Source organism: Chaetodon auriga, chromosome 12 (assembly GCF_051107435.1).
Source record: "Chaetodon auriga isolate fChaAug3 chromosome 12, fChaAug3.hap1, whole genome shotgun sequence".
Classification (NCBI taxonomy): Eukaryota; Metazoa; Chordata; class Actinopteri; order Chaetodontiformes; family Chaetodontidae; genus Chaetodon; species Chaetodon auriga.
In genome coordinates, this window is record NC_135085.1 from 10,089,306 (window position 1) to 10,113,031 (window position 23,726).

Consider the following 23,726-nt stretch of genomic DNA (forward strand, 5'->3'; position numbering starts at 1 on the left):
TGGTAGAACAGCTGGAGAGACAAAAACATGTACATTTCTGATAAAGGTAGATAATAATAGATATTGATAAACCCGCTACTACAGCATTACACCATATCATCTCCACTCTTTTCCTCATACACCAACCACTTACAACCCATTAAACCATATTGATCCATATATGAAGGACAAAACCATCACATCCTGCCTGAAGCACCTGTCCTTGGTCAGCCTCTGGATAGGGTCCCTGTGGAGACAGACACAAAGACTAGACCTTTCCCTACAGGAGCACATAATTCATAAGTCTACCCAACAAGGCCTCTGCCATTTTTATTATGTGGACAATGCTCAGTTTATGAATGAGGAGCCGGTGTTGTTGTCCACACCAATAAATATCTGTGACATTACGCCATAAGCACAGAGCGTGCCCAGCCTCTGAGACATATGGCTTGTGATGACTGTGTCCCTGTGGGTTATGTAATGCAGCAGTAAGTCTTCTCACTGAGGTGTGACATGTCATGCACTGGCCCAAGTGGAGAAGAGTTCAGTGTGGTTTCTTCATTGCAGCTCCTCATGATCTCTCTGGCTTAGCAACTCAAAAGTAAACTGTGCCTTTTATTTAGTGTATAGCACCGTTTGTTTGCATTGCTAAGGTGCAGTCTTGACTCAAGTGCCATTTGGAGACACTTATACTTTTTTTGAGTACAGTATTTCTGTTCATACTTCTACCCCAACTGCATTTCAAAGGCAGACCCCATTGCATTTACCTGACTGTTATGTGTGATGCACATTTATAGAATAAACTCTCCAGCAGTGAGCAGATGAAGTTAAGTATACCTTAAATGTAATTTTGCTGGCCACAGATTAAAGCATCAAAAATAATAATCAAACAATATTTATAAATTTATATACAGCATTTTGAAGGGGCCCGTTCTGGGTACTTTTACCTTTGAGATATCTAAAATAGGAAGAATTATACTTACTACTACACTTCAGGCATTCAAAGTTTTTCTTGTGATAGAGTATTTTGCTGCTTTTGTGTTACTCCATCTGTCACTGCTGGAGCCAGTCAGGATGTAGTACTTTTACTTTTCATCCAGGACTTGTAATAGAGTACTTTTCATGGAGGTATTGCTGCTTTTACTAAAGATCTCCGTGCTTCTTCCACCACTGATTAAATGGCACGCATCTAAGAAGGATTTCCTCTGTCGGCTTATAGATTTTAATATATATTCACAGCACCCTGCTTGGGCTCCATGTTTTTCCATGCCTGTGTTTACCCCTCGATGACTTCAGGCTGCTGCCATGAGGTGAGGCCAGCCTGGATGGAGTTCTGGATCACGTGTGTCCGGGCTCCTCTGGGCGGACTCTTCCACTTTACCACCGCCTCTTTCTCCAACTGCACTGGGACAGATTTATGCTCCAGCTTTCTTATTTATGAGCTCCACTCCACCCCCCAGGACCCCTCCAGGACGGTGTGACCGCGTAAATGAAGTGTGAAGACGACATGGGAAGCCCCGTGTACCCGAGATGACCGATGATTTGGTCCAAATAATCGCTTCTTTTTGTCGCCAGAGAGGGAAACTTAAAACAAGGCTTGTTTTTGGAGTCCCACCTCCCCTCCTCTCTCCCCGTAGGATTTGATTCAAAGGCGAAAACCAAGATGGCCGCCGATTCCGTGCAGGTAGGAAAAGTTGTCAACTGTTGCGAAAAGTGCGCAAACTCGCTCCAGAGGTTTAGTTATAAGTTAGCAAACAGTTTAATTTCATGAAAGTTGAGTCGCTGTGAGTCGATAGTGTTGTATTTAAGTGAGGGGCCTCTGCCTGAAGCCAAAGGGTTGTCTGGGAATTGTCCATGGATTGAGGCCTGGGAAACAATTATCCAAAGTAACTTCTGAAATATCCGAGTTTCAAACCGGCACATTTGTGCCGAAGCTGCCGTGTGAACGAACACACAGGCCGTTGTTGTAAAAAGTTTTAACGTTAGTGTTGCTGTAGTTTAAGTACAATAATCGCTGTTAAACGTTGACTTAACGTTACAGGTTTGTAGCCTGACATCAAGTTAACCTGCGTTACTCTGTGAAAGTGTATTTCGTGTTTTTATATGGCGGTAATTCTATATTTTTTCCGTTTAAATATGCGTATCAGTAACGTGAGTGAGGTGCTAACTGTGTCTGTCTTTTGTAAAGAGCAAGTGTTCACTGGTTTGCTTGACGTAAAGTTGTTTCAAACTCGTTACGGACCGGATGAACTTCAAACTTGTTAGCAGCAACGAAACATCAGCCAGAAAATTTAGTTTTAAGTACTCAAAAACAAAAAGTCCCTGAATGCAGCATTACACTCATGTCTCATTATTCTCCACGAACAGTCCTGACTCGCTGACTAATGTGGTTTCAAACCCGAAATACATTTTTCTGACAGACATATTGATGAACATCTGATGTAGAATTGGATCTAATCACGTTTCAAGTGCAACCAGCATGGCTTTATCAGTACCCTCAAAAACTAGCTTCATGTTGATGTTCCAGCCAGTCTGATCTCTCTCTCTCTCTCACACACACGCACACACACGCACACGCATTCATCTTCACAGGCAGTGCTGGGGTTAACGCTAAGTTAACACCTGTGAGAGGTATTAGTTTAAATGTGTCTTATGGGGCCCTGCAGACTGAAACTGATCACTGAAGCAGCAGGTGGTGTTGACCTGTTGCTTAACCAGTTTGATCTTATTATACTCTGTTAACATTGTTTTTTTGTTTTGTTTTTTCACTTGACACAGGTGTTTTCTCAAATGCTTTATCCTTTCCATGTATGGATGACCCAGCCTGACGAACACTATTTTCTACTCGATGGCACATTTTGAACTGAGTCTGAAAACCTTAAGTTGATGGCAAAACAGGTGTAGGCTAGACCAGCTGTTGAGTACGAGGACCTAAATGGACCTGACAGACATATTGTAATTTCATCATCATCGCTAAATGAACACGCCAAATACAAACATCCCAAAAGATGCGATGAATAAGGAAAATCATTTTATTTTACACGTGCCATTCCCACTCAGCATGCAGACATTTGACCAGTCAGATGGAGCCCTGGATCAGGATGTTACAGTTTACAATGAACTAACCAGAAATACAAGTATACTTTCTATTAATGCTATTACTTATAACAACAGCGATAATAAACAATATTACTTAAATGTTGCTTAAATTCTAATATAATGCACAGAGTATTCACTGAATAGGCTAACACTACCTTAGCATTTCTAGTGTTAATTAATCTGCAATACTTGCCTCTTGTTTGAAGTTAAAAACAAAACATATGTGTAATTAAGACATTTGGACTGTTGGGATCATGTTTAAGATGACACAGGTTCGGCCATATGTTGTATTCCTAAATGAGGTTTTACTGCATTCTGCATATTTTATGAGGACCTAAAAACACTATCTTGAGAGTCACACTTTCACTTTTTAAAGATGCATTTGTGTTTAGCTAGGGTAAACCAAGCCAGCTAAACTTTAACATATGTCACCATGGTGGTTTATATGGAGTGTAACCAGATGAACTCAGCAGAGCAACAGGTGCTTCAGAGCAGTTTATCGCTTGTTCTCCTTTGTGACACTGCAGCGTCAGTTTTCTGGACACACAAAAAATCTACTGTCTGTCTGCCTGAGAAATGACCATTATTGCCCTGAAGTGGAAGACATAACCAACAGTTTGACTTGGCATGGAATATGTCTAAGGCCTGTGTGAAGGCTGCATTTGTAGGATTGGTGCTTATTAGCCTGTGTTGCTATTTCTGGTAGCAGCAGAGCGCCAGGCTGTGGCCAACACTCTGCAGCCAGCTGCAGGGGTAAGACGGCCGGGTGTCAGGTTGTAGGCTGAGATAGGCCTCGCGCAGAAATGGCAAGGGCTTGGTGTGAGCCTGGATGGTGCCCTCAACTTTTCCATTGTCCTATTGTCTGAATGGAGCTCTTGTTGTTGGACTTAGAGCTTTCAGGCTTTAAGAGCAAGTTAACCTGCTTATACTTGAGGCTCAGACCTAATGTTTGCTTTTACCTCACAGTTTCCTTTCATGTCTTAGAAGAGCTCAGTAGAAGAGCTCTTTAATAAGTTCAACATGTGTAGATATAACAGTCACCCTACCTTTGTAAAAATATTGTCAAATGTTTTATTAAATACAGGTCCTAGATGGCAGTCTGCAGGTCAGTTATAGATAGAAATGTTATTGTTTTTATTTTGTAGTGATTGGCAGTCTTTATTTTATCCATCTAATAAATTGAGTAGCTCTCATTTTTTGTAATATTGAACAAAACATGTAGCCAGTGGTTTTAGATACAGTCTTTTCATTTGCTGTGAGCCTTGAGCGTTTCCCAGAGCAGCTACCAGAGGCACACTGACAGGAACAAGTTCCTTCCATCAATCATAAACAATTTGTGGGTTGAGTGGAAACATTTGCTTACAATTCCTGCTTCACTCGTCTTTGAAGCTAATGAGTCCTGACTCTTGGCGTGGCGGCATTCCCCTGACAAGCCAGTACGTTCAGACAGCTAGAAATGATAAGGGCCATCCAGGTAAAAGAGCAAGTTTAGGAAGTATTACACTTACAGAGAAACAAGAGGTGAAACCAATCTTGCAAATGAGCGGCCGCTCTCTTTCTTTGGATATAGATTGTTTGTTTGATCTCAAATGAAAACACAGACCTTGTGGGTCTACTAGTTGATTTATTTCCACCTTATCTGATCGGCCTTTCATGGATTTCCTTGCATTGTTGCACAGTAAAATAGCCTTTTGGGTGTCCTCATGCTATCCTCATACCATGTTGGGCGAACAGAGCTACAGTACAAACAAGTTTTGGAAGGCCGCAAGCAGCAGAGTTGTGACCTCCATTTTACCCATGAGTCATCAAGGAGTCTCTGTACCAGGATACGCGCAAACTATAGTTTCCTTGGAAGTGAGCACCTTTAGAAAATGGGGGGGGGGGCTCACACAGGCTGGACAGGAGCCCATGAAAATCCATTATCTTACCAAATGTGGTATATTTTCCCAGCATAAATCTACCAGTCAGCAGTAGAGTAGATAATTTCAGGTTTTCGTCTAGTTAACTGTTTAGCTGAGGCACCCAGATCCTGACACAGCTTGTCTCATCAATTAAGTAGATGACAGCTTAAGTAATAGCCACTAAATACAACCCCGATTCCAAGAAAGTTTGGACGCTGTGGAAAACAGAAATAAAACAGAACGTGATCATTTGCTAATCCTATGTGACACATATTCAATTGAAAATAGCACAAACACAATATATTTACTGTTTTACCTCTTCAACTTAATTGATTTTGTAAATACATGCAAATGCTCAATTTGATGCAGCCACACATTTCAAACAAGTTAAGACAGGAGAAACTGAAGACTGGGAAAGTTGTGGAATGCTCCAAAAACACCTGTTTGGAACATCCCACAGGTAAACAGGTTCATTGGTAACAGATGATAGTATCATGATTGGGCATGAAAGGAGCATCATGGAAAGGCTCAGTCGTTCACAGGCGAGGATGGAGTGAGGTTCAGCACTTTGTGAACACGTGATTGTAAAAAGAGTATTAGTGCATGGGCTCAGGAACATATTATAAAACTGTTGTTGGTTTGAATTTTTTTTTATTTTTTTTTTTTTTAAAGCCTGCAACTGTTTGCATTGTGTTTGTGTCTAAGTTTTACATGTGTCCAAACTTTCTTGGAATCAGGACTGTATGATGGCTCCAGCTGTGTGAAATATGGCCTGTCCTCTTGGAGAGAGGGTGGATGTAGTCTTTGTTTGAGATGAGGTGGCCAATCTCTGAAATACAACATTGTGGGAACCCTATATTTTCTGTGAAAGTGTAGCATGAATAAAGGACATTACAGCCTATATGGTGCTTTGCTTTGTTGCGTCTTACCATGAAAACTTTGCAGGGTCATTCCTAATGACACTTGAACACCACTCTTACTGTGTTTTAACCCTCTTAACAGTTTTCAGGTGTCAGAGCTTGTCCTACACCACACAAGTTGCTTTCCAGGGGGAAGGCCACAATGGACTGCCAGTGTTGTGTTTTTAACGTGGGTTAATTTTAGACACAGTCCTCTCCCTGGAGTGAGATTAGGTCCCATTCTGGGCTGCTCTGACCTCACAGCGTTAGACGCTAAGAGGGATTTGGCTGTCGCTGTGTAGACGGTTTATCTTCCCTGTTGATGTCAATGGTCTGTGTGAGAAAGAAAGCACAGAACAAGTAAGAGCTGGAGAAAGTTGGATACTAGAGAAGTGAATGAGTGTGGTTTTGGACAGAGCTTCTGCCAGCTACGGTGTAGCCTTACCTCAGTGGTGGAGGATATCATCCTTGTAAGCGACAGAATTTCAGCGGAGTTCATGTAATGATAGTTTAGCTGGTCAGCAGAACATGCGTGGACGGGTAGGTTCAACTGATCTCGGGATGGAGGTGGCTGAAACCGATGAAGTTATGGTAAGACACAAAGATTAGTAAAGCCTTGTTGTGTCTTGTTGTCTTGATCCGTCTTTTTACAACCCTCTCTTCAGGCAGTTGTAATTTTAGCAGTTGCCCATTAAATTGAAGCTAATTGCATCAGGCCTTAATGTTACAAAGTATTTGGTTTGACTGTTTATCTTTTTAAAGTAAAATTTATTAGTTAAGTCATGATGCTTGAATGCAACAAGACAGAGATCTCGTAGCAGGCGCAGAGTGGTGATGTGCTGTTTTTCACAGCTCGTTACACCCTGGTTTTATGAATGGAATAAGCTGATTTACACACGCGTACACTCAGGCACGGTTTCAGTGGCTTTCATAGGGCGGCAGGTTCTGGTTCACCTTGACATTTTATGTGTTGAGTTAGTTCTATTGTCTGCAGTCACACACACAGTTTGATTTAAGTGAGTGTGCTTTGCACAGAATATTTTCCACAGGTGTGACCATGTGTATGTATAGGTACTATAGGTGAGCAATTATCCTTACCAACGTGATGGCAAGCCTTAATATTTGGGTTTGTAATTTGGCCTGTGTGAGCGATGATGACTCATAGGTTGACATGAAATGTTGTTTCATTGTTAGAAACATGTAACATGCAAGTTTATGCTACCCAGCTTCAAATTTAAAATCTGAAAATGTGTTTAAAGCGCAGCACTTCACACTGACGATCTGTACAATGAAATGGAATAAACTGATTATTCACAGTCACTCAGATAGTCACAGACATCATGCTGTGATCAACGAGTGGAACGTCACCAGTACGCTATTCTATTCATGATGAACTTTAAAGCCGAAGCCTTTCAGGAAGTGGCCTCTAATCCCTCTTTAGTTAAGGTGGCAGCTTTAAGGATGCAGGTAAATGTTGACTGACAGCTGCAGTGAATACACCACACACACATACCAGCTCAAGTTCAAAACACATCACGACACTGTGGTAACCTCAGGATGCTGAGGCCGGGCAGCCAGTGTTGAACCTCTGAACCTCATGTTTGGTCACAAGATATTTTAAGTGCATTTAAGTCATTAAACCATCAGATGCATTCATTTAAAATATCTACAAAGTAGAACATTATACAAATTATTATTGATCACCTGGTGCTCGGGATCAGATGGCACAGACTTCACACAAAGTTTGTCAGTGCTGCCATGAAACTCTTAACTCCTCCTCTCTCCTTATGGCTTCCTGGCTGCTGTCATAAACTGCACTCATGACAAATTGCATGCGTTTGTGAGGCAATAGCTTCAGCTATTAAGAAACATTGCAAGTTGGAGCAGGGCTTTTTGTTCTGACAGTGGATAATGATAAGTCCTGTTGGTTAAACGCTGCTCAAAGGGAATGCACGGTCTATTTGTTGACGGAGTCACTGACCTCTCGGTGTCCTCTCCTCCACTCGCTCTGCTATCCCATTTTCCTCTTCCTACTCCTCCCTCACTGACCTCCTATAAATTACTTTCTTCCTCTTATCTCCTCTTTTTCCCTCCTCTGCTGTCTTCCTTCAGGGGGATGCCAGGGGCCAGCTGGTGGCGGAGCGACTGGGTTTAGGACACAACCTGGACCTGTCCGACACCATGGTCCAACAGAAGCTGGACGAGATCAAAGAGCAGATCCGCCGAGAGATCCGCAAGGAGCTGAAGATCAAAGAAGGCGCCGAGAACCTGCGAAAGGTAAAGTCATAGTCTCTCTCTAAAGGTTCTTTTTAGTATTACTAGTCAGTATTCACATCTGTAATCTAGGTCTGTTACTCTGAGATATTTGGTCTTTTAGTCCCTAGTATGGATCAGTCTTCAGACACACTGCATTCTACGTTTCCTGTAGTGCAAGCAACAGCATAATTTGTCTTTCACACTCCAGTTTGTAGTCGTCAAGGCTAAGCTGACAAACACTTGACAAAATTTGTCCGGTTTTCCATCTGTACCCCCCATTACTACTGAATTATTAGATACTTTTTGTCAAATCTCCTTCTCTCTCCTCTCCTCAGGTCACCACAGACAAGAAGAGCCTGGCTTATGTCGACAACATGCTGAAAAAGTCTAACAAGAAGGTTGAGGAGCTTCACCAGGAGCTGCAAGAGCTCAATGCCCACATTGTGGTGAAAGACCCGGAAGAACTGCTAGGTAACAACAGAAACACACCCGAGAAGTCGCTTCAGATAATTCAATAAACATTAACCAAGCAGTGAAGATGTTGACACGAGATAATGCTATGCTAAACTCAACGTCCGTACAAGTGTGACGTCGTTGTGGCTGAGTGTGCTTTTACATCGGCTCCATGTTCTTTGTATGTAAGCGTTGAATTGTAGGGTCACATGTTTTTACCACATTTTTATTGCCGTTTCAAACAAAATGAGTCGGCTGAGACAGGCAAGACAATATTTGCACTGTGATGTCGCTCTCACCACCACGCCACAGTCTGCTAAATCTTCTGGAAGGTCTTTTGCAGTCAAATGGGAGCTTTGATATGCCCTTCTAGCAATCCTACGAACAGTTCTCTTTGCTGGGTCTTCTCGACCTCAACTTGACCTCCACTGTTCCTGCCATAAGCTGTCATTTTTTAATTACATTACACACTGAGGAAGCAGAGCTCTGAGAATGCTTTGCTGTCCTCTTACAGTCTTCTCTGACTTCCTTGTAGGCATCAATTATTTTAATCTTTAAGTGCTAGGCAGCTGCTTAGAGGAGCCTATGGCTGTTTATTGTTGGGACAAGGTTTGAGGAAAATTTTGAAATTTGCATCACTTGGCCTTTCCTGACCATGATTGTGAACAAGCCATGGTCCTAACAAGGTAATTAAGGGCTACGACCTTGCTGAAAAGCTGAGATCTCTCGGGACAGCCAAACATTTTGCATTGTTCCTGTTTCCTTTTTTCACTCTAAAATTGTACAAAACAAAATAGTACATTAATCTTTCTTAAAATGTTGAAAAGACTTCATGCTTTTTAAATAAAATATCATCATTATCTCTTTAGCATTCTCTCCAAAATACACTGGTTTTCTTGGAAATGTGGACTATCACTATGTAAATAATTCAGCCAGCGCTGTCTCAGGGCAGCACCTATCCGAACACTCGGACACACAGAGCACATTCAGTGTTTGGAGGTGACTCACTCTCCAGAGGCTGACATTGTTGCATTCCACATTCCTCCGACGGTTACAATGAGCTGTCGATTGTTCCCCTCCGTGGCTGTTGAAAGCCTGCTCCTGTGCGGTTGTTGACTACAGTGGAATTTGGAGTGAGTTAACCACAACAGTGGAGTGGCTTCAATATAGTTTTGTGACCGTGGTTGTCTGATGGCGTATTTGTTGGTGGCGAGTGTCTGGGAGAATTCAGGAAGAGAAGGAATGGTATTTGTCTGCCTGTTACCATCACATCCCCCCGGTTCAGTTGACATTAGGAAGTAGATGAGGAGGGGTGTGCGTGTGTGTGTGCGTTGGGGGAGGGAAGGGAGGTTGTCTTGGTAAATGGTTATCTTAAGTGGGAACAAATTTAGCCTGACTCAGTGACTCTCTATCTGATGAACGAGGGCTTTCTTTTTAAGTGACACGATGGCGTTGGAATGTCGCTGGCCATCGCAAAATGATGGAGAGAGGACTGAGGGCAGCTCAGCTCGACTGTCATGAGACGACTTGTTGAAATACGCTGTAGCTCTTGAATCTGCAAGATGCAGCACTTGTTTCCTGAATTAGTAGAGCTGCTCTGCCTCTACGGGCAGCCAGAATGTGTTTTTGTTCCAGGAGAAAGTTGAGGGGGCTCTGGTTTTTCTCCGGCACTCAGCTGAGGCCAGAAATGGACCGACTTGCACTCAGGCACCGTCTGGGAACAGCAGCAGCAGCAGCAGCTCTGCTGCAGGGTCACCAGTCAGGTCCCTCTGTCACATATGATCTCATTCTTAAAGGGACTTGAATACATGTCTAGCCTGCTTTCCTTCCGCTCATCGTGTCATATCTGTGACAAACACCCATGCCAGCTTTAGGGCCACTTCTGCAAATCATGATGTAATTGTTTAGAGAGTATTGTTAGCATGTTTCTCACTGCCTTCTAGACTAATCTGAGGGAGGGTTCCCCTTGTCAGCTGTCCAGCAGTGACATCAGCCCTGCAGCTATTCAGTAGCTCAGTATCTTGTCCTCCAGCCCAGTGTGGGCTGAAGCAGAAGGGGGGGGGGGGGGTCCTTGAATTGATGCGACCTTGACCAAACTGCACTCCCCACGCAGAGAGGAAAGCCCCAAATGTAAACTGGATGACAGACGCTACACTTTGGCACGTGTGCCTTTGTCATTTTCACAAACTACGTTGTCATGACACTGACTTAACATGATCTTAATTTAATCACTGTGACTCTTGTTGTGCAATATTGATTACACAAATGCTTATGTCAGTTTTGCCCCAAGCCCGTAAATTCTCACCTTGCTGCACAGGCTTCTCTACAGACATGTGGTTTGGATGAGAAGCTACAAGTGTCCACTGTGTTTTTCCCGTCTCCCCCTCCCTCTCTCACTGTGTGTGTGTGTGTGTGTGTGTGTGTGTGTGTGTGTGTGTGTGTGTATGAGAGGGTTGCCCCAGGAAGGCTAACATCCTCCCCTCCTGCCTCTTAACAGAAACCTCAGCGATGATGCTCTCTCAGCTTATTAAGGGTCATTAGATGAATCATTTGGACGTTCAGTTCAAAGAATCACATGCTTCCTTTTTGCCTATATCCCGCAGGTGTTCAAAGGAATTTTTAGACACTGTTTTGATGAAACACTCAGAGTGAATGAATCACAGACCCGCCTGCTGGTTATTGTTATCTGTGTTTGGCAGCGTCTTCCAGAATAACTGATTTTCCTCACCACTGTTATTTTAGGTAATGCCAGTCGAGCTCACTTTGAGACACCTTTTTTGTTTTTTACATCTTGGAGCATGTCGTGACCTTTTTCGTCATGGGCCTTTAAAATGAAAAAAAGGCAATTGAGCTAAAAAACTTTCAGTACTATACTTACTGAGCTACTGTTTGTGTGTCGGATGCGGTGCTTCTTTCTGAGTGTACTCGCAGGGATCTTTCTTAGAGGAGTTCCTTGAATGACACCAGAGACTCTAACTAAACTTGCAAGTCAGGTCAGGAGAAGTCAGGCAGGTTTTTTTGCCCACCTCACCTGTGTGTGTGTGTGTGTGTGTGTGTGTGTGTGTGTGTGTGTGTGTGTGTGTGTGTGTGTGTGTGAGTGTGAGAGCGAGAGAATGTTTTTTGCTTTGCTGCAATAATCAGTGTGGGGAGGGGTTTTCACTGCACCTTTCGAGTCCAGACATGACAAAAAAAACACAACAAACAGTGAGCTCATCACCCAGAACTGTGGTCCAGCTCAGGATAGAAAATGCTTATTTTCATTTTTACTTTGCGTGTGTGTGCATATGCGTTAAAAGCCTAAACATTATAGGCCCAGTAGCACTGTGTTGTCTCAGCTGCTTGTAGGGCCAGAAAACAATGATAAAATGATAATAATAATAAGGATTTTGTGGATATATCATTGTTATTAGTGTTTACACACATTTGCATACACATTGTCTCTGCAGTTGAAGTAGCTGTCTGCAAGTTCACGCTTGTTTGTTTTTTTGTTTTTTTTGTTTTTTTTTTTCTGCAGTTGCTCAGAATAGAGATGGCCGCAGGGTTTGCCTCTGCTGTTGAAGTTTGAAAAGACTGTGAGCCAATGTGATTTGTGCTTTGTGCTTCCTGAATATCAAAGCATCATACCAAATCAGACTCAAGTCAGGGTGGATATTTGTGCGTTGTGGGTTCAACTTTTGATGTGCTGCAATCAAATTATTCTGTTTTCTGGGTCTGCATGATGGAGCCCAAAAGCTGTGTAAAGGAGACATCGGATGCAATATGAAGTCTCACTCTGACAAAATTTATTGATCTTCAATTCTACCTTTCTGTTCTCTGTGTTGAGAGAGTGAGCCAGTTGTAGTCTTGTGCTAACAAAACCTCATCAAACTATAAACAGCAGCCTTTTCTGGGTACATTATGCATCTACTGTTGCAAACTGATGTGTTTTGGAAGCAAAGTTATAGGTCATTCTGCTGTAGCAAAAAAACAACACATGCATGCTGCATTACTATTTACAGTTGGTGTATGTTTGTGGCAAACTCCAGTACCACAATGTCATATATCTGTGGTAGTTTCCAAAGGGCCAGAAGGTGGTAACTTGTACTTTTCTTTTGTCTTTACCCAGAATGCCCTTTGACCCCAGATACCCCCAACAGTGAGGCAAGAATGTGCACCAGCAGCAGCCGCCTGGCCGCCCTGAAAAGACAGAATGACATCGAGCTCAAGGTCAAACAGGGTGCTGAAAACATGATTCTCATGTACTCCAACGGGCCCTCCAAGGTAGGATTCAGAGGGAAGCGGGGGCGTACACCTGACATTCAGGTTTAAGCTGGTTCTTGTCAGGCTGCCAAACGCGTAAAGTCACACATATCAGTTGTGCTGTATTTAAAGGATAATTCCAGTTTCATGCCTGCTGGGTCTTACTTCTGTTCTCACCTAGCATCACCAAAACGAAACCAAACTGGGGAAGAAACTAGATCAGTCAGGCAATCATGAAGGTTTTAAACAAACCCTCATGCCAGCCAAACTTATTTGGAAGAGAAAATGAAGATGAGCAGAAAAATTACAATCATTCGTCAGTTTACCGTCACAGTTTACAAATCAACCTTCTGATCCAGCTTTGAATCTCTTGCCATAGTTGTATACACACAAAGATTTCCACAGAGATTTTTTTTCCCCTTGTTTGATTTGAAAAGTTTTTTGGGCCTAATACAGGAAAAATGATCAACAGAAGTAACAGAAGTCACCATAACACCAAATCAGGCTTTATTCACTTTTGCATTCTGATTCTGTTAAGCTGGGATTACCTGACACACGATCCATGAACTTCAACTTGAATTTCCCTAATTTTCCACTGTTATTGGAAGTCTTTCTGTCTTCACCACTGCAAATCTTACTTTTTCATAGAGTTGGATGCTGTTCACATTTATACTGGCACCTGGAATTTGGTACCAGTACCCAACCGTACCTTTTTTGGTACTTTATTCTTTCTGTAGTAACAAAAATGTAATTTCAGTTGTAAAAACTTAACCCAAACTCCTCAATATAAACATTGTTATTTATGTAGAACATTTTATACACCACACAAAATAAAACCTCTTCCCTGTCCCTTCACCAGGACATAGCACGAGAACACTGTAGTGTGTCTTAAAGGAAGTGCATGTGATTATGCTGTGTTTGTCGTCATCACTGCTGCAGTGCTTGTGTACTGTTTATTTCCACATAAATAGTCGTTAATATAAGTACTGTTGGTTTCATACTAAGGTTTCCAGCATATTAATCTCATTCACTGTTTCAGCGAGTTCAGACGCACTCAGTGGCTGAGCATTGGCTAACACTAGAAGAAATGCTAGGCTAATGTCAGCCAAGATGGTGAAAAAGGCCATTTATCTCCAGCAACAACTTTTATGTAGCTAACTAATTAATTACCTGAAAATATTGAAGTTGTTGAATGTGAATAGGTGTAACTCTGTCAGTACCCTTAGAAGCACCAAGATCGGGACCCACCTATTTACTTACTTTAAGGCTGGCTTTCTTTTAAGTCTTGGTAATTAATCTTGGTGCATGTCTTGTCGACTGAGGACAAAGCCAGAGACCACAGGACAGGCTTGTATTATGTACCACAGGCTGTAAAGGATTTCCAGACTCATAATCACCAGTGCTGATTGTTTATTTTCAAAACTTTACTCAAGTCTTTTTTAGAAACTACCATGGTCATAATCACTTGAAAACTGGAGTGAGCAGGCTCATTCCCAGCATGAAAACCAGTTTCCAGTGTACAGATGGTAGAGTGATTCGTACATGTTGGCTTTTACAGCTTCACTGTAGGGGAGGAGGAAACATGAGAAGGCGCTGACACATACGATGTGTCATGTTGCACCACTGTTTGTTCACAAAGCTCTTATGGTCCTTGTGGCTCCTCTAATGCCCAGAGAGAGAAAAACTATAATTTAGTTGGGTGGTGTGTGTAAGTCACCAGGACTAATAACAGCTGGAGCACTGAGAGCTGCTCATGCTCAGCTTGGCTCCCGTGTCTGTCAGTAGTAATTGAAGCCGCTTTGTAGTAGACCGTTAGTATAGTGTAGGATTTCAGCCGCATCATCTCTCCTGTGCCAGTGATATATTTCTGTTCTTCATCATGTGGTTCATGGATATGTCAGGTGTAATTTTAATTTTTCCTAAATTTTCAACCAACCTTCAAACTCACCATATGAACTCCCCACATGTTCTCAAAGTTGTCTAATGGAAATGTTTGCTGATATGTGCCCAGTTTTAAAATTACAGAACGAAGAGTTCTAGATCGGTATTAAGTTATGAGTTATAAAGTGCCAGTGGAGCAGTGCTGTGTAACTGTAGTACAGTAAAAGAAAACTGCCACACGACCCCCACCGTCTGTCTGACCACGGGAGGTCACAGCGTTTTGTAAGCGACCTTCCCAAGGTCAGACGGAGAGACACACAGAGGCACCTTCCAGTTGGAAATAGTCCTGTCCTGATGTCAGAGAGGAAATGCCTGCTGGACAGAGGTCTTTCCTGTGCACGGCGCCATCAACAACCAGGATTTAAACTTGAGTGGAATTCTGGGTGGAGTTTGCTTACTCCACTGTGTGTGCGTGTGTGTGTGTGTATTTGCACGTATTAGAGGTTCAGCAGTTACAACACACAAGATTCCACCTTCGCTTGTGATGAATAAGATTTTCCATGTGGTCACTCATTCTTTAGCTCCAGTTAAGGGCATGAACTGACATCTTGGCTGTTGTGTTACATGTCACAACAACAAAGTGTCAAAGGATGGTGTGTAGTTAGTCACCTGTAAAGTCCAGTTATTGTAACTTTGATTCAGTTATGAAGTTCTGTTTATATCAACATGTGTTGATGAAGCAATATTTGGTGAATATTTCATGTCTGATTTTGTTCCTAGGATCGTAAGTTGCTAGCGACTGCCCAGCAGATGCTTCAGGACAGCAAGACGAAGATCGAGTTCATCAGGATGCAGATCCTCAAGGCCAGCCAGACCAGCGAGCTGAGCTTCGAGAATAATGACGTGATGGGTGAGCCTTCACTGACACTGTGATCTAATTTCAAATAGAGCGTGACTTTTGAGGAGAAAATGCCTCAATCATTGCACACAAGGTCTTCCAAACAATCCCGTATAAACTGAAGAATCGTGTCCTTCCTTGTCCTCCAGACAAGCCCATCATCAGCCCGTTGGACCTGCGGGTGGAGGAGCTGTGTCACCACGCCAAGATAGAGTCCGCTGTGGCCGAAGGAGCCAAGAACGTCATGAAGCTCCTGGGCTCTGGAAAAGTCACAGAAAAAAAAGCCCACTCAGAGGTAGATGTTTGTGTGTGTGCGTTATGGAACCAGATTGTCGTCACTTTAGACCTGATGCAGGTTCAGGCTTTAAATGAAACTGACCTCTGCACTGCTGCTGTGCTCTGCTTAAGTAAAATGGACCATGTAATTGATGTTTCTCTCTCTTTCCATCCTTTTCCACTTCGACTTATTTCCTTTCCTCCCACCCTGCTCTGCTTCCCCCGTGCTTCCTTCCTTCCCCTCTCTCTCCAGGCTCAGGCTCGTTTTAACGAGTCCAGCCAAAAGCTCGACCTCCTGCGATATTCCTTGGAGCAACGCCTCAACGAGTTGCCTAAGAACCACCCTCGTAGCAACAGCATCGTGGAAGAGCTGTCACTGCTCTCCTCACCAGCCCTCAGTCCCAGATCCAGCATCATCTCCACACAGAACCAGTACAGCACCGTGACTAAGCCCGCCGCACTCACAGGTGATTGGACAACAGATGCACTGATGGTTATTGGTAGCACATTGATTATTTGAGATGATATCGTCTTCAGTTATTAGTATAGTCTTGCTTCAGTTGAATGTTTGAGATTCACTGTGCAGCTGCTAAATGGTGGAAAGTCTGTAATTGAAAACCTGGTTTTAAGAGGCTGTCATGTGAGCATGACTGTGGTCCAATATTCAACTTCCACATGTGTGACGTGATGCCTGCAGAGCAGTGAGACACACACTGACACATCATGTGATATATTGATATGTATCGCTTCGTCTCACTCGTCGTCTCACTTCCAGGCACATTAGATGTCAGGCTCATGGGCTGTCAGGACCTTCTGGAAAATGTCCCAGGTCGTTCCAAAGCCGCATCAGTCCCGCTGCCCGGCTGGAGCCCCAGCGAGACGCGCTCATCCTTCATTAGCCGAGCGAACCGAAACCGCGGTGTGAGCTCGCGGAACCTGACAAAGAGCGAGGAGCTCTCCAGTAAGTAGACCCGACCTCGATGTAGACTCTGACCATGATGCACCTGGAGGATTGTCCAAAAAAATGACCTTGTCTGTAATATTGACTGAATTCTAGTCACAATCAGCACATTGTTTGGATCATCAGCGCTGTAACAGTGAACGTGTCTCTGTGTCTTCAGATGAGATCAGCGCAGTGTTGAAGCTGGACAACACGGTGGTCGGCCAGACCAGCTGGAGATCGGTCAGCAACCAGGCCTGGGACCAGAAGTTTACATTGGAGCTGGACCGGGTAACACACACACACACACACACACACACACTTCTGCCCTTGACCTACATCTATGCTGTTGACTTGTGTTTTGTTTGGACAACACGGTTGGTGTGTTTCACATCTGTTTGTTGTGTGCGCGCGTGTGTGTTTGTGCGTGTGTGTCCGTCCTGCAGTCTCGTGAGCTGGAGATCTCAGTGTACTGGCGTGACTGGCGTTCGCTCTGCGCTGTCAAGTTCCTGCGGCTGGAGGACTTCCTGGACAACCAGCGTCATGGGATGTGTCTGTACCTGGAGCCACAGGGGATGTTGTTTGCTGAGGTACACACACACACACACACACACACACACACACACATACACACACACACATACAGTCATTGGTCAGGCCACATTGAAGCAGCTCCTGGGAGCTGTAACGGACAGGAATTTAAAAAATGAGAATAAAAAGTGTGAAATGTGAACACGTTCACTTAGATCTGTTTTAGCTGAAGCAGCCGTTTTCTTTGTTGTCTAATTTTTCTTTTCTCTTGCTCAGGTAACATTTTTCAATCCTGTCATTGAGAGAAGACCAAAGCTGCAAAGACAAAAGAAGATTTTCTCAAAGCAGCAAGGTGAGTCAGCATGACCTCACTCTTTTTCAAGGCGTGTTACTGTGATCACAGAGACACACATTTGTCAGAAGAGGCTTGGATGGTGGATCTAATGTTAATATTGTGGATTCAATGAATACAATACTCATGTTACTTGCTCAGTAAAGAAAATGAGATCATTTTGTAATATTTACATGTATTCCCTGTTTTTCTCCTCCTGTTGATTCTCCCTGTCCTCGACGAACATCACCGCCCCTTTGCTCTTCATCCTCTCCTCTTCTGTCTCTCAGGTAAAACCTTCCTGCGAGCCCCTCAGATGAACATCAACATTGCCACCTGGGGCCGCCTGGTGAGAAGAGCCATACCGACCGTCAGCACCAACTCCTTCAGCCCGCAGGCGGCCGAGACTGGACCCAGCAGCCTTCCCGGTTCACCCACACCCAGCAGGTACTCAGACACACAGGCTCACACATACATGGACTCAGGATATGCAGATGTAATTATACACGGTCATGTACCTCTGCCCATATGCAGCGACCCACTGGTCACCAAGCTGGACTTCGACAAAGAGCCCACCCCGGGACCCAAACACTACCCAGCACCCGACAATGTCCGAGAACCTCTGGTGCAGGATAAGATGCCCAACAAGGAGGAAGTACAGGTATGGTGTTCTAGGAATCATTGGTATTGTTGTTAAGGCAGCAATGAGCTGATGTGATCACAGATGGAAAACGTGATTTGTGAGTCCTTCATTAAGATCTCCTTTCAGTTTGAAACAAGATACCATTCCTGTAAATGTCTAAAGAATGCAGCCAGTCAGACGAGAAAAGCCTGTGCAGAGCATTTGAAAGATCAGATAAAAGCTTCTAAAAGGCGAATAAAAAAACAGAAAACATACAGAGAGCACGTCAAACACAGAACATTCATAATCGGCAGCATCAATCCCCAAATGAAGTCAGACGTTCATTACCACTAAAGAAAATCTGTCAGCCATGCTATTACAAAACAAAACTTCAAACAAGACCTTCCCAATGAATTAACTGATGTTCAGCTCACTGTGTTTGTCACCTGTGGTCGTCCGCGGGCCTGTACGTAAACAAAGAAGAGCCCAGTCGAGTAATAAGCACAAGATTTGTTTGACTAAATTATGTATTTTTGTATACAGTTGATTTATTAAAAAAATACATAAATTCACCGTTATGAATGTGTCCCTGCAGATGAATACAGTCATGTAAGTCTTATTATGCTGCGATGATCAAAGGCTAACGCAGATTTGCGAATATTTTACAACACAACAGATGTAACAGTACGTCTCCAGTAACAAAAAAAAAGGGCTAAAAATAGCTCCGTGTTCCCTCTGTGCAGGATGCACTCGCCTCGTTCGACTTCTTGAACAAGAGAAACAGCATAGCGGTGAAGCCAGACCTGGACAGAGTGGCGGAGCAGGAGATCCAGCATCCGGACCTGGAGCTCACCGCCATCCAGAAAGACACGGAGATAAGGTAGGAGAGCCGTGGGCTTTTCTTCTTTGTGGCATCCTGCCACCGCTGATGTTTTTGTGTTTCCGGTTCTTGACACCTTTCAAGGTCTGTTCACTTGTAGTGTCCTGACATGCAAGTACTCAGTGGAGGTGAAATAGAAACAGGGGGGAAACACTGCCCCCTGCCTTTGAATCCTCACGCCTGTGAGGTGAACTGTCCCGTGGTCTGCTGCAGGCTGCCTCTGTGTTCAAGCTGCAGGCTTCATGCAGCTCTCTCTATATTTAACTCATAATGGATGCTGGTGTAAACACTGATCCTCTTCCAGGGAAGAAGAGCAGTTCCACTTCAGTCTCCAAGACTTCAAATGTGTGGCTGTCCTGGGACGTGGTCACTTTGGAAAGGTGTGTTTCATTTGATCACCTGGCACACGGCTGCATCTGTAAATTAGTTGATCAGTATATTACACAGTCGCCAGTTAATTCTCTTAACTCTAACTAATTGTTCCAGTTGTAGTGCCAACAGAACAAAGCAGGCGGAAAGCTGAAATGTGTTTTCTCCTCTGCTTCCCCTCCTCAGGTGTTGTTAGCAGAATATAAAAGCACGGGGGAGATGTTTGCTATCAAGGCTCTGAAGAAAGGAGACATTGTGGCTCGAGATGAGGTGGACAGGTAAACGTCTCGAGTTTATATTTTTCTCTGAGGAGCGGTCGGGTGTTGATATGCATCCAGCTTTCAGTTAGTTGGAACTCACTCCGTCTCCTCCGCTCTTTGCCAGTCTGATGTGCGAGAAGAGGATTTTCGAAACGGTCAACAGCGTCCGCCACCCGTTCCTGGTCAACCTGTTCGCGTGCTTCCAGACGCAGGAGCACGTTTGTTTTGTCATGGAGTACGCGGCGGGAGGCGATCTGATGATGCACATCCATGCTGATGTTTTCTCTGAGCCCAGGGCCGTGTGAGTGACCGCAGCTTTGACTCCTGCCAGTGATTGACTGGCATTGCTATTTGCAGGGGCATGTAAAGCCACTGTTGTTGGGGATTTTGAAAGAACTGGCTTTTACATCCTCGGTGTGTGTGCTGATCTAATCTACTGGATGTTTTGTACCTTTTGCAGATTTTATGCAGCCTGCGTCGTATTGGGATTACAGTTCCTACATGACCATAAGATTGTGTACAGGTAAGCAGCCGGAGTAATGTTAAGTCATACAGGAGCTTTCAAAGGGCTTTTTGTCTGATTTTTCTTTTTGAACCTGCAGAGATTTGAAGCTGGATAACCTGCTCCTGGATACTGAGGGATATGTAAAGATTGCTGACTTTGGGCTTTGCAAAGAAGGTAAAAATGGCTTCATTTCTCAAGGTGAAACAGGAATATTCAAACCTGGAGTAAAAGACAGACAGCACATTGTTTGGGGGTGAGGCTGGTGCTTCATTGAACAGCGTCTGTGTTGCTTGCAGGAATGGGTTTCAGGGACCGCACCAGCACATTTTGTGGCACACCAGAGTTTTTGGCCCCTGAGGTTTTGACTGAGACGTCGTACACGCGCGCTGTGGACTGGTGGGGCCTGGGCGTCCTTATCTTTGAGATGCTGGTCGGGGAGGTTAGTGCATGTTCCCTCAAGATGTGGTTGTTGGCTTTTGATTCATGCTGATCATAGTGATTCATGTTCAGCAGCTTTTGTCCTTTTATTCATCTTTTTCCATCTTGGCTCGTCTCTTTTCAGTCACCCTTCCCAGGTGACGATGAGGAAGAGGTGTTTGACAGCATCGTCAACGATGAAGTCCGCTACCCACGGTTCCTCTCCACCGAGGCCATCTCCATCATGAGGAGGGTGTGTAGATGGACCGAGAGCAAAGGGATCGGTCGGAAAAGCAGAACAGATTCAGAACAACAACTGAGAAACCAATGAGAGCATTCTGTCCAGTAAATGGAAAGTGTGTGTCCAGGTGTGTGTGTTTCATGTTTTATGCTTCTCCTTGTGCACAGCTTTTGAGGAGGAGTCCAGAACGACGGCTGGGAGCAGGAGAAAGGGATGCAGAGGAGGTTAAGAAACATCTATTCTTCAGGGTAAGGAACAAATTGACATTTTAATCAGTGAGCTTCAGAGATGGAAGGTGGATTTTTTTTTTGTTTCCTTTTCATTTCTTCATTTGTGTATTTGTTTTGTTGACTGAGCCATGCTAGCTGTTTCCTGTCTTTATGCTAAGCTAAGTTAGCAGGATGCTGGATCATATTTTAAGGACAGATTTGTGAATGGTGTCAGTCTTCTCCTCTGACTCTAACGCAAATAAGCTCATTTCCCAAAATATGGAACTGTACCTTTAAGAAAATGAACACTACTTTGACCCCCTCTGCCTGTTTCCTGGCAGAACATGGACTGGAACGGACTGTTGGCCAAAAAGGTGAAGCCGCCGTTCGTGCCGACCATTCAGGGCTCCAACGACGTCAGCAACTTCGATGATGAATTTACCTCAGAGGCTCCGATCTTAACCCCGCCCAGGGAACCCCGAGCGCTGAACTCCGACGAGCAGAACATGTTCTCTGACTTTGATTACATCGCTGACTGGTGTTAGCTTCACCGGACCCCCGTCACACACACACACACACATGCACACGCACGCACACACACACACACACACACACACACACACACACACTGTGAACCAACCAACACAGCAATGACTGTAGCTCACATCATTTTAAAACTTTTCTTCCTTGGCCAACATGTTGAGGAGGAGCAGGGAACGGGGCTCCCCGAGCCTCCGGGCAGACGCTCTGTGCCATTGAGAAGAAACTCCTGAGGACTCCCCACCTATTTTTTTTTAATCAACATGAAGAACTTTTTTTCTTTTTTTAAGGAAAAAGAAAACAAAATGAAACTCTGTTGTTGGAGAGCGAAGGAGGAGGGATGCTTCGTCCTCCTGCACGTCGTCGCCATGTCCATTGTCTGACCACTGAGAATGTTTTTCAAATGAACTCTGAGAAGACGGCAACATCACAATCACGTTATTCAGTGTCACTGTCTTCATCTTTTTGATGTGTACAGATTATATTCAGTCGTATTTTATTGTTGCGTGTCTTTAATTGCAAAGCCCTCGCCATAGCTTAAGGACATTTTTATCTCACTGTAAAGTTCGACATTTCTGCCACCATCACGTCTGAAACTGGTGTTCGGTGCATTTGAAAAGCATTAATCACTGAACGGTCAGCGACAACAAACATCTTGACTACTACTGCTGCTTCTTGACTTGAAATCAAAGTAAGAGTCTTCACACTACATTTCTTTTCATTTAGGGGCCCAGTTTTTGTCCACAACCTGCGTTTCATCCTCACTGTGCTCACCTGAAAGTTCAGCAACCCTCAAATACTAAACAGCAGTGCATGCCGTGTTACAGGCTGCTTAAGCTGTTAAATGAATGACTTTCACTTAGTTTTATTTGGAAATGAGTGCTTAAAAATGCCTTTTGGCCAGAGGAAATGATGCAAAATATTTCAGATTTTTTTCAGTCTGATGCCCTCTAGTGGCTCAGCAGGTTGAGGTTCAGCTGAACTCAGTTCTGAGGCTCTAAGAGCTGCTTGGTGCTGCCATATCTTTTAGAGCAATTGAATCAAACCATGACATTAAATTATTTCTTCAGAGCTGAGTTCAGCTGGATTTCGGGGGGGGGGGGTGTATTTCTCAGTGAACAGCTGGTTGTGGTGGACCTGACAGCGTTTTTCTTCTTACCTCAGTGAAAACACTAAAATGAGTCGCACAGTTAAAGCTACCAAAACCAAACTCATCTTGTCCCCGTCAAAGCAGCAAGCAATTCCTAAAGGTTTCAAAAAAAACAAAAAAAAACAAAGATTGATGAACTGACAGTGCGCCCGATGACAGATGAAGCGATAGTGTGTAGTGCAGACCTCCAGTGCTGAGCTGTTTGTGGGGAACATACTAAACTCAGTTATTTTAGGTCTGTCAAAATGCCATTAAAATGCTTCCCACACTGTTCTGTGATCAGTTGAACGTTTCAGTGCAACCAGCTGATGACGTTCTGTCAGTTTGCATGTTTATGTGGTTTATAAACCGACTCAAACGTTGGAGGCCTGTCTATGAATCACTACAGGGGAGGGCAGGGTATATTATATATACATACTGTATGTACACAATTAAGCTGAAAGCACTAATTTTATCAATAGTTTTTAACTATCTACGTTTCTTAATGATGAAAATAGATTGTACAGTTTTGTTTTTTTTATATCCTTTGCTTGTGCATGTCGTTGCCAGGACAGGCGAAAACTTTATGGATGGTACACCAACACTCACACAACTGTCGCTGTTCAGCCTGGTGTAAAGAAAAAAAAAAAAGGCATTTCTGCAGTCGTTTGTTGCCCATCATGAATGCACAAATTAAACATTTGTAATAGTGGCTTTGCTCTCATTTGTACCTCTGACACTAGTTTCACTATTTCAAAGTTTTAATGTGTGTTCATAAAGAGGACGGCAGGGTTTCCCTTGAAGACAATCTAGAATACACAGGTATGGTTAAAAAAAAAAGGTTTTATGTAAACAAAGTTTATCCAAACCA

The 23,726-nt window shown here is 43.7% G+C and overlaps 1 protein-coding gene across 2 annotated transcripts; it reads left to right on the plus strand.

The window, feature by feature from the left end:
- Positions 1-1,375: 1,375 nt before the first annotated feature.
- Positions 1,376-23,562, plus strand: pkn2a (protein kinase N2a). Of its 2 annotated transcripts, none has more exons than XM_076745198.1 (23): positions 1,376-1,663; positions 7,991-8,155; positions 8,470-8,605; positions 12,693-12,847; positions 15,488-15,617; positions 15,755-15,900; positions 16,135-16,348; positions 16,657-16,842; positions 17,003-17,112; positions 17,268-17,411; positions 17,629-17,704; positions 17,974-18,130; positions 18,218-18,344; positions 19,049-19,185; positions 19,490-19,565; positions 19,741-19,832; positions 19,939-20,115; positions 20,275-20,337; positions 20,417-20,493; positions 20,616-20,758; positions 20,882-20,989; positions 21,145-21,225; positions 21,528-23,562. In XM_076745198.1, exons 1-23 carry the CDS (start codon positions 1,643-1,645, stop codon positions 21,729-21,731), a joined length of 2,925 nt encoding a protein of 974 aa, XP_076601313.1. In that variant the 5' UTR covers positions 1,376-1,642; the 3' UTR covers positions 21,732-23,562. The 2 variants fall into 2 exon arrangements, with proteins under 2 accessions (XP_076601313.1, XP_076601312.1); XM_076745197.1 differs by lacking the exon at positions 1,376-1,663 and adding an exon at positions 6,200-6,469.
- The last annotated feature ends 164 nt before the right edge of the window (positions 23,563-23,726 follow it).

What these genes read in the sequence shown, in the direction of transcription:
- pkn2a (XM_076745197.1), top strand. Translation starts at nt 6,407, where the DNA reads ATGCGTGGACGGGTAGGTTCAACTGATCTCGGGATGGAGGTGGCTGAA. An exon ending in ACTCCAACGGGCCCTCCAAG is followed by an intron (nt 12,848 to 15,487) that starts GTAGGATTCAGA and finishes TTTTGTTCCTAG; the next exon opens with GATCGTAAGTTGCTAGCGAC. An exon ending in TTCTCTGAGCCCAGGGCCGT is followed by an intron (nt 20,116 to 20,274) that starts GTGAGTGACCGC and finishes TACCTTTTGCAG; the next exon opens with ATTTTATGCAGCCTGCGTCG.